Source organism: Bremia lactucae, linkage group LG2 (assembly GCF_004359215.1).
Source record: "Bremia lactucae strain SF5 linkage group LG2, whole genome shotgun sequence".
Taxonomy (NCBI): Eukaryota; Oomycota; class Peronosporomycetes; order Peronosporales; family Peronosporaceae; genus Bremia; species Bremia lactucae.
The window spans coordinates 5,147,780-5,158,692 of NC_090611.1; the positions used below are offsets into that span (position 1 = coordinate 5,147,780).

General features: G+C 47.5%; 2 protein-coding genes across 2 annotated transcripts; one reads left to right on the forward strand and one right to left on the reverse strand.

Annotated features, from left to right (window-relative positions):
- Nucleotides 1-4,524: 4,524 nt before the first annotated feature.
- On the forward strand, nt 4,525-7,983 carry CCR75_006910 (uncharacterized protein; the record flags this gene model as incomplete). Its single annotated transcript, XM_067964975.1, has 3 exons — nt 4,525-5,345; nt 5,402-5,791; nt 5,866-7,983. The coding sequence occupies 3 exons, from the start codon at nt 4,525-4,527 to the stop codon at nt 6,248-6,250; spliced, it is 1,596 nt and encodes a 531-aa protein (XP_067821900.1). The 3' UTR covers nt 6,251-7,983.
- Nucleotides 6,671-7,594, reverse strand: CCR75_006911 (uncharacterized protein; the record flags this gene model as incomplete). Its single annotated transcript, XM_067964976.1, has 2 exons — nt 6,671-6,874; nt 6,944-7,594. 2 exons carry the CDS (start codon nt 7,592-7,594, stop codon nt 6,671-6,673), a joined length of 855 nt encoding a protein of 284 aa, XP_067821899.1.
- Nucleotides 7,984-10,913: the final 2,930 nt, after the last annotated feature.

The following is a 10,913-nucleotide window of genomic DNA, read 5'->3' on the forward strand; positions in this document are numbered from 1 at the left end:
TGACGCCAGCGATTTCGCAATCAGCTGTGCGTTAGTGCAATACGATACAGACGGCGCGGAGCGCGTCGTCTGTTACCAATCGCGTCAGCTGCAACCAGCTGAACGCAATTACCCAGTGCATGACAAGGAACTCCTTGCCATGAAAGTTGCACTGGCTAAGTTAAGGGTCTAGCCCTCGGAGATAGGCAGTTCATCGTATATACGGACCATGCGTCATTACGCACGGCCGTCAATAGCCCACACCTCTCGCAAAGAATGGCGAGGTGGCTATCCTTCTTCGCGGAGTATAATTTCTCCGTAGAATATAAACCCGGACGTCTTAGTGTCGTCGCTGATGCGTTATCACGCCGACCCGATTTCGAGCCGGCTGCTCATTCCAACAGTGAAAATAATCCCACTGTTGCAACACTCACTTCGAGTGTTCCGTCATCAATCTTGGTTGATGACATAAAGGAAGCCTACACAGAAGATATAGACCTTCTATGTTTAATGATACATCCAATGAATCTATCCGATAACTCTTTTAAAGATTTACCGGCTTTTTATCGATCGTCATCCGATCGATACACATTGTATTACACAGCCGTTGCCGGCGACCCTCCACGTGTCGTAGTCCCAACTCACAATGATTTGCGCTTGCGCATCATGTATGAGAGTCACGATGTACCAAGAAGTGGGCATCGTGGACGTGAGAAAACTTATCACACAGTAAGTCGCGACTTTTACTGGCCCCGTCAGTATTAGTTCGTGCGCAAGTACATTAGTGCTTACGAGGTATGTCAACGGTGAAGCCTAGCCCTGTATCCTGTGCACCTCTCCAACCTCTAACACTCCCGGCAGAATGCTGGCAGTCCGTATCTATGGACTTCGTCTTCGGATTTCCCGAAGACGATCGCAAAAACAATGGTATCCTTGTTTTTGTAGACAGATTCAGCAAGATGGTATATCTTGCTGCAGTACCAGAGTCGATCACGGCTGCGGGCTGATCCCATGTCTTTATTGACACGATATTCAAACTCCACGGATTACCCCGCAAGCTGGTCTCGGATAGAGATCCACGGCTCACGGCGGAGTTCTGGCAATCCGTGTTCCGATATCTCGGAACACGGCTGACTATCTCAGCTTCTGATCATCCAGAAACAGATGGTTAGACCGAACGCGTCAATAGCGTCCTCGAAGCGATACTTCGAGGTTACGCTCAATTGCATCCAAATCGGAGCGAGTTTTTACCGATAGTCGATTTCGTCATCAACAATCCGGTGCATGCGTCTACAACGCATACACTGCTCTTCGAGAATGGCTTACGCCATGCACGCATACCCACCCAATTAGAGGGATCCTCTTGTTTAGGGGGGGGGTTCGCACGAGCAAAACTACTTCTGGCTCATGTTCATCCCGCGTCGAAGTTAACAACGACGCGAGTGATGTCGATGTCGAAGATATCGACATCGAAGATGAGAAAAATCTCATGGCAGTGCGCACAAAGCGTACTGAAAAAGACAAAACAAATGAGTCAGCAGAAGAATTTCTGCTAACTCGAGAATCGACAATCCGTTTCGTTCAGGATTCCATTACAAACGCAGTGGACCGTCAGAAACGGAATGCAGACAAACATGAAAAAGCAAATGTTCATTCATTCAAAACTAACGATCTAGTGCTACTCTCTACGGTAAACCTACCTAAGCGTGTAATCACTCATGTGGGTAGCAGTAAACTACTACCCACGTTCATTGGGCTTTTCCGTGTACTGCGTCGCAGAGGCGATGCGTACACAATTAAATTGCCACGTAGGATGCGAACGCATCGTACGTTTTATGTTGGTCGGCTCCGCCCGTACCATCAGTACGCGGCTACTTCCGAGGTGACCACCCTTTTCAAGAGTCCCTAAAAGATTCTTGTGATCGCGAACCAGATTCTCATGTTGAATCTGGAGGTTCTCATGCCGGTTCCGAGTATCCTCGAAACTGCGATGAGCGGAAGACAGCTCATCACGAAGAGCGTGATAATTCCGTTCGTATTCTAACATAGAGTACGCACTATTCGAACGGTCTTCCAACCGTTCGAGTATGTGAGCCTGCACCGTCTGCTCCAACGAGCGACGTTTACCGCGCTCGTGAAAAAGGATCTCCTTCAAATCATGGAGGAAGTGATCATGTTTGTCGATTTTCGACTCTAGATCCGACACATGGGACAGATCTATTTTCTCCTGAGCCACAGCCATTGGTGGATTCCCACGGTGGTCAACGTTTCCTTGTGGAACGTATCCAAAACCACCGTGATGGGAAGGGGCAGCGAACGAGTTATCTTGTTCGCTGGCGCGGTTATCCACCTTCATATGATAGCTGGGAGCCTCGTTCCCAGCTGGTTGCTGACGTTGTGAACCTCGTCCGTCAGTATGACGAGACCCATCCGATGGTTCAGTAGGTCCACTGGAAAACACGCCCCCCCTGGCGCATGTAAATCGATTGCAAAACGTCCATCGCATCCCGCATCTTAATAGGGATGCGAGCCCTTCCACAATGCGAAGAAATGTAATAGACATCCCCTTTACTCTCTTCGTGTTGTCAACACAACACGGACAGGGATCACCCCACGTGAGGTATGGAAGCTCAGCCTCACGTGACAGCCGATTCAATTTATATTTGCACCGGTTAGAATTCGTTTGTCAAACTTAACGCGATTCGTGTTTAGTCTTTTAAGCCAAGCTTCGCGTCCAATATCTTTGACATTGCGAATGAACGCGCTCCATGCTTGCATAAGCGAGACCTTATCTCGCTTATTGTTGCCACTAAACCATTGATGCTTAAGAAAAGCATCGAGTTAAAAATCTTCCTCAGCGCGAAAGTTCTTCGCGCTGAATTCAAGGCCATGTAGCGTTGTCGCAATAAATAAGGGATATTTATTGTGAGAAGTAGTCTCTCCAGACAAGCTATTGATTAGCCTTTTGGGCAAAAGCCACGGCTTCTTTTCAGGGGCGAGACGATACATTTTATTGTCTTCACTCCCCTGAGTGGTATTCACTGAAGCAGGGCTACGACAAGAACTTTTATTACGATGACTTATGCCATCGTCATCACCTTGCACAGAAACAGGTGCAGGTGACCGTACGGGAGACGGAAGGGGCGATGAGGAATCATACTCATCGTCGGAACCAAACAGACGATTAACTCGTCAATCAGAATGAGCCCTCTCTTTCAAAGGCTCATAGTCAGCCGCCTGACGTCTATTAGGCGACTGTTCTATTCTCCCGGAGTCGGCCATTTCGGCCGACTCGTAGTCGACCATTTCGGCCGACTCGTAGTCGACCTCCAAAGAGGGGTTGCGTTCACGTGGTGAATCACCAGTGCACCCGCAACATCTAGTGTTGCGCGAGAAGAAGATACTACGGCAGACGGAACGTCTGCCGCAAGAGACATTAGTGCGTCACTCGCGGCTGCATGAACCACAGCCGAAGGCGACGCACTACCAGCACCCCGCATGGATTTATTCTTCATGCGACAGAATTTAAAATGATGGTTCTGACCAATCAACATCTTTTTTTTTAATTAAGTGGTCACATAGTGACCACTCTTTCCAATGGCAGTCAGAGTGATTGTCGTTTAAGGGTGGGGTGATGTAACGGGGTGTATCGTTACATGAAATTAACACTTAAGGTTGTTAATTTATATTTTATCGAATAGGTAGATGATATTGGGGAATATTACATTATGTAGTAATGCTCGGAAATCTTATTCATGAATAGGTATAAGCCGTTATATCTATTTATCCGCAGACTAATCAGCTGTAAACGTAAACAAAGAGAGAGACAGATAAAAATTAAATTGCATTTTTAGTATTAGTTAATAATAGCATTAACAGATAGAAAGAAAAGAAACTTAGTTATGCTAATACAGTTTCCATTTAACCCTCTTTCAGGTAGTTGTCTTGAAGGGAAGTCTTCCTCTGCACGTACTAGTGAACGTGAAATAACGTAAGGCATCACTCGCGACTGAAGCAGTGCGAAGTGGACTTGTTCTGAAGCAGTACAAGTCGTAGTGCCCCGTTATAGGTGCGGTAATCCGGCTCCTCGTGCGCACTTACTATGTGGAAAGTTGTTTTCAGACTGATTAATATTTAATCGCATTAAATATGAACACCTTTTTTACTAATCAAAATGCCATCTCTGTAGATAACACTAATATGTATTGCGAACGTATCGTCATAGATACCTCGCGTTACGAATGACGCTAGCCGTCATCACGGATGACGCTAGGCGTCATCCCTCCTAATGATAATACGCCTATGTGCATTACATACACAAGAATTGGTCACAAATGTTAACCATACCCGAGTTGTGGCTGATTCAAGAAAAGGTGGTTATCAATTGAGATTCCACAAGATGTTCCTAAAAAATAATATTGCTTGTATTGCATACTTCTTACGTGAGCACGTACCGTCGTCAAATAACTGGACGTTTTATCATGTGAGGATACCGGTTTATGTAAACCGGTATCCTCACATGATAAAACGTCCACTCATTGATGCATGGCTTCAGTGGACACCATTGCGCTGTACGAGCGCATCCTGTGGCTTGTCGATCCCTCAGAGCTTGACCGTACCTCAAATGCGGTGTTGCAAGAGGAATTCACTAACCTAGCAAATTCCGTACGCACTGTTGCTGCAACATTTGCTAAAGTTGAGGAAGTACGAGATGCCGTGAATCAACTGGAGCAGGGCAAAGCATCTGTTAGCCGCAGCGAATCGCTTATTGAATTAATGGACAGTCTCATACAATTGCAGCATGAATTACAATGCCAAATAGATTACGTGGCAAATGGAATGAAAACTGTCGACGGGAACGACGAGAAACAAAATGAAAAGAGAAAGCGGCACGTGAAGATGGACGTCGACGCTAAAGCTTCATGGAAGGACTCAGTATCATCCAGTAAAAGCAGCAAAGACGGCAATTTAAAGAAGCAGAAGCGCGTGGCAGAGCAGCCACATGAGAGCAAAATGGCCACACCACGTGACAAAAAGAATGATAGCAAGGGGTCACTTGCTCACGGGGCGCTTCGTACACTTTCAACAATACCAACAATTAATGAGAGAATATCTCATGAAACGAAGAACAAGTGGGAAAAAAGTCTTACTGATCTCAAGCGAGTCATAGATCACCAGTTAGTTCGCGATACACACTCAAACGATACTTCAGCCACAGATATCGCTGTTCGTGCCCTTGATGCGGTTGTGGCTATCCTTCAGAAGCTCGAGGTTATGCCTCAGTACGCAAAGGAAGTACGGGCTTTGATTGCTGCATTGTCCGATGCATGTCCCGATACCAAAGTGCTCAGGACTTGTTTACATCGGTACGACGTCCACTGTTTTGCTACATAAAAACTTGCTAATATTTGCTGCTGTCTAGTGCAAAAACACAATTAAAAACTCTCGAAAGGAGTCATTCAAGCATAGTCGACAAGGATTCTGATACAGCATTAGCAACAGAGACAGTTGAATCATTAAAAAGCCAACTTAAGGCATTTCAAGACTTAGTTACTACGATGAAAAAGAAGCCAAAGAAAGAAAAACCGAAAAGCATTATGAAAGCGCTGGAAGTGCTGCAAAAAGTCATGGCAAATGATTTAAATTGCACACAACACGTCCATGTGCGCCATGCTGTCGAGAAGATTAAAAATTGGATATGTGACTTTTCCTCTCAGGATAAAATAATGAATGGTTATAAAAAGTTTGCGCACCATTTTGTCACATACAGCAACAAGATGGACGATCCCCATATGCAAAATGATTCGCAAAAGTAAGTTTGACAAGTGGAGCGCAATCGATACCTTGCCGATGACTTACTTCTTTACTTATGTGGAATCTTAACAGGCTCGCCACTGGGCTGCTTCGATTAATTAGTACAAGAAAACGAAAGGTCTCGACGGACCTGAGTCATTCCACATCAGCAAAGACCTCCAAAAATATGCGCAATCGGCTCGTTGACGTACTGACTCAAGCAGAGCAATTCAAGAGTGGTAATTTCTCGTTAAAACAATTGAATCAGGTCGTTAAAAATTATGGGGACATTATGTCATACCAATCAAGCGAATGGAATCCACTCAAGGACGTAACCTCTCGCGTGTGCGCTGATAAATTGCTTATATGCATTCAAATGGTGGAGAAAGCCACCGCTCGTGAGAAGTATTTAAAATCTATCAACAAGTGGGAAAGATTGATGGACAATCACATCGCACGTAAACCAAAGAATCTCTGAAGCTACAGAATAGATGAATAATTGAGGATGCGTTTTTTCTGCTGCTTGCAATGTTATAGCAGACAGGAGTTTTGTAGGCCGTCACACAGTATGTTTCAATGATAGTTAAACTGCATTAACGGCTTTACGCTTGCTGTTGTTACCTTTGCTTGCAGGAAGCACAAATCAGAAAGACAAGAATTCTTGCGGGATGTGATTCGTCGTTCTAAGAACGCGAGCATTCCGCTCTTGTCAAGCTTTTCGCAACACTCTCGTATCAGTTCACTAATCGATCGACACACATTTTTCAGACAAGGATAGCACAGCAATTTTTACAAGATTTTGCTCATTGCATTCGATGAATATTCCTGTGTATGCATTTATGAATTTAATCTCGATTAATCGTCCCAGTCTTTTGGTCAACAATCGATTGTCACAAAGCTAGAAAATATACGTGAGCTGCACAATCTCGCGAATATTCGACCGGCCGTTGCGCTCTTCCCACACCGTTTCGGCTTGAAGCACCCCATCGGCCTTCACGAGGCTCACAAAGTGCTGTACGCTGCCATTTGTGCCAAAGTAATATTTTTTAGCGGCCACTAGTGCGCGAGCGTCTCGAGTGGGACGCATGTGCTTCTTGATTGTCTGTTTTAGCCTCTCAATTAGATTTTTCGAGAACGAGAGACGCATTCAAAATAAAATATAAGGACTCACCTGGTACAATTCCACAGCCACGGCTTCCGTGTAGATCGTCTCAGCGGTCAAAATTAGGTCAAACTGCATTTGCTCCTCCGTTTGGTGCTCGACGTGGTCCATGTACTGGGACATGCTGGACCATGATCCCGCATAAAACGCAGCTTTTGAATATATCTCCTGGGCGTTTTTAAACACATTGGGACATGTCGTGAGCTCCAGCACCTCTTTATTATAGTCACTAAACACGACACGTTCGGCGCCTCGCTGAAGCGCGTAAATGCCTGGCAATCCGTGACCGCACCCGAGCTCCAGCACCGTGAGCGGAATCTTGATTGCTTTCTGACGCAATTGTTTCTCTAAAAACCTGACGAGGTCAAGCGCACACTCCCAAAGCTTAAATCCACCTTCGTACACGCCCTTTCGTACGTCAGACGTCGTCAAAATGGAAGAAATGGCGCCCGTACGTTTTAAAAAGTCGGAGTCTGTCGTATTTACAATCTCAAACGTCATTTTATCAATTTCCACAGTGGTAAAAGAAGCATTGGAGGAGAAGGGTGAGCACTCAAAGCGCTCGCCTTGACGCAAGGGCTTAATAGCATCAGACACAGCTGTTGATACAGCTTCTTGAGGAAGTTTGCCATCAAATTCGAAGCTAAAGCTGAAAGACATTAGATAATTAATCCGAGTTGTCCTGCGATTTTAAAGTGTCACACACAGTTGGATGTTTAGTGCCGACTTATTGCACAACAAGATCGATCAAGACGGTATGGCGCCATGGCTCGGGGAAAAGGTCCCCAGCCTACTGCTGTTGGTTCATCTCCGTCGCCGATTCCAGAGCAATCTGCCTCGCCTATGTCCGCACTCCAGGCATCCCTACGGAAGTCGTAACGGATGCGATTATGGCGGAATCGTCAGCTTTCTCTTCTGAGGGCGAGAATACTTCCGCTATCGCTCCGGTGGATCCGCAGCCTTCAGCCATCGCTGCCGAAAACCTACTTTCTTGTGCGGAACAGCATTTGGACACACGTCCAAAGATGGCTGACGTGCTCGGTCGGCAAGAACATCTTCGCCGAGACCACGCCGAAGCTGATCCCGCTCGTCGTCGTGTGGAGACTCCAAAGCTCCTCGCATATGGATAGAATATCAATATGCTGCTGGCGGCGATTACTGCCCCGTATTAATCAGGCGCGGCCGTATGGTCTTTCCCATGCCAAGTATGACATGATTATTGCTACTGGCCGAATGTAACGGGCTAAAGTTGCCCTAATATTACACAGTCCCGTTTAAGCACACTTGGTGTACTTAACGGGATGGTCAATTACTAAATTATAATAATTAGACCAAGCACTCGGGTGTGGTGCACATTTGTGACCAACCCTTGTGTATGTGATGCACATGGGTGCATTCACATTAAGAGGGATGACGCCTAGCGTCATCCGTTACGCAGGTTTCAAGATAGATTCGCTCGCAAAACATATTAGGTGATATCTATAGATATGAAATTTTGATTATTAAAATTAGGTTTTTATATTTAAAACGATTAAATATAAATTAGTCTGAAAACTACTTCCTACTTGGTAAGTGCGCACGAGAAGCCGGATTACCGCTTCCGTGACGACACTTAATCAAAGCACTTAGTGCGTTGGGTGAGGTCGCTGACGCGCATACCACAACTTCCTCACTGCACGCAAGAGAAGCTTGTTAAACCGCTTCCTCGCTGTAGTAGAGTGTGTGTCTAAGTAGAGCGTGGCCGTATTACGACGTGCCCGCCTACACTTGTTAGCACTTGAAATCCTTCCCACGACCCGCATCTCTGCGTGTGTACGTGAGGATCAGCCTCAATATTGATTGGGCTCATTTTCTTCACTTCTCTGAACATCATCGGGAGGTGGCAGGGCTTATGGCGCAGGGACTTGGTGAACAAGCCCTGGCCAGACTCCTGGGTAGTCCTCCTGAGCAATATGTTGCTCAGTTGGAGCATTTTGAGGCATTCGTGCTCGGACAGCGGAGGGCCGCGTCCGAGGCACAGGGCCATGCTGCGGCGGAGTCCGTCACTCCGACTCAGGATGAGCTGAGGCATGAGCAGGCTCGGAGCGAGGCTCTCAACAGGACTGTTGAGATGCTCTCTGCCCGGCCGCATCAACCGAGACCATTCGGATGGACCCGCCCAAGTTCGATGGAACTACGGCGCAGACGATTGTCCATTGGCTTTTAGCCGTGGAGCTATGCGGTGTCGCCCAGCTCATCGAGGACGACAGCCGGATGGTGTCGTACGCCATGTCGCATCTGCGCGGTAAGGCCTCAGAGTGGGCTTACTCGGCGCTTATGGCGGACAGAAAAGCGTTCCCTACATGGGCGATCTTTAAGGAAAAGATTCGCGCCATGTACCAGCCGTCGAACAACGAAGTGTTGCTTCAGGCGCGCTTCTTTTAAACGCGACAGGCGAAGCGATCTCCGCAAGCGTATGTGCAAGAGATGCGCTCGCGGTCGACGTCCATAACCGTAGGTCCATAACCGTAGGTCCATAACCGTAGGTCCGATTCCGAAGCACATTAAGGTGCTCACGTTATGAACGGACTACGGTATGGCCCATCGCGAGAGGCCCTTTTCAGAAATATGCCGTCCACGATGGAAAAGGCAATCCAAATTGCCTTGGTTGAGAGCAATCCTACAACAGTGCCTCGGCGACAGCTTGGTATAAGCCGTCGGCCGAGAGGACAGATGCCACTCCTATGGAGTTGGGCAATGCAGACGTAGTCTGTTTTAAATGCGGCAAGCGCGGCAATATGATGGCTCGCTGCTATGCCAGGGTCCCTGCTGGGGCGAAGATGACCAGTAAGAGGACTCACTACCCAAAGAACGATGGCAAGAACCAGCGTGCGAGACGCGTGAGTTCTGCATCGAACACGGAGGGGTCGCGAAATGATGGAGCGCAGTAGGGGCGGGATGTCCTGCTGACGCGGACTCTGAAGCTACCCCTAAGTTCACAGTTGTGGAACAAGTGGGTAGCATAGTCCCTGAGGTCTCGAAATTTCGTACCTCAACCCTGCTGGTCTAAAGCGCTCATGTAAGAGGCTATGACCAGGTGATGACCGTCCTAGTGGATTCGGGTGCATCACAAAATTTCGTGAAACTCGCCGCTCTAAAATAGAGACCAGCGATGTTTGAGTCGCTTTGCCAGGATGTCAAGCGAGAAGAGGCGACCGTTCGTTTAGCGAACGGCGCGCTCGTTAAGTCTGAGGGAGTTCAGGTAGAACTCGCCTTCAGCTTTAGTGACTTCTCTTGTAAAGAGAAGTTCACAGTGCTAGGAATGGAGAGTCCGTATGACCTCATCCTAGGCATGCCATGGTTGGCAAAGTACCAACCATGGATAGACTGGCGTACACGCACAGTTGCGAACTCTACGCAGGACACCGGAAAGGATGTGCTCCTGCGAGAGGCCTATGCAACTGATGTCGTGTCGAACACAGTTGAGGGTGCGTTGACGGGATGTCAAACGTCACCAATTCCTACCCAGCTCGTGGAGACTGAGGTAGTGAATAGGACGATGACAAGTAGTCATGCGTCCGAATGTCCTGCACAGAGCCGAGAGCCTGTGGCAGTAGACGGCGAGCTGACAAGAAGTCATGCGTCGCATAAACCGGCACAGTGCCAAGAGCCTGGTGCGGTTGGAAGGGGTGCGTTAGCCAGGAGTGCAACGGCACCCGCTTCCCAGAAAAGGGTCGTGGTAACTCGAAAAACGAGTACCCGACAGATTAGGACGATCAAAGGCACGTCTAAACGAGTGACCTTTGGATCAGTCTCTAATGAAGAGGACGGGCCTTCGAACGAGGTGTTCGAGGCCGTCAAAGACGAAATTGCGGAGGCATCCTCAGTTGAGGTGCTCCGGCAAGTCTTTAAATCTGCCGAGGAGATAGTAAATCTCCCGGAGATGTCGTGGGATCTGTTCCTTGCCGAATTAAAGGAAGGAAAGATCCACGAAATAGTC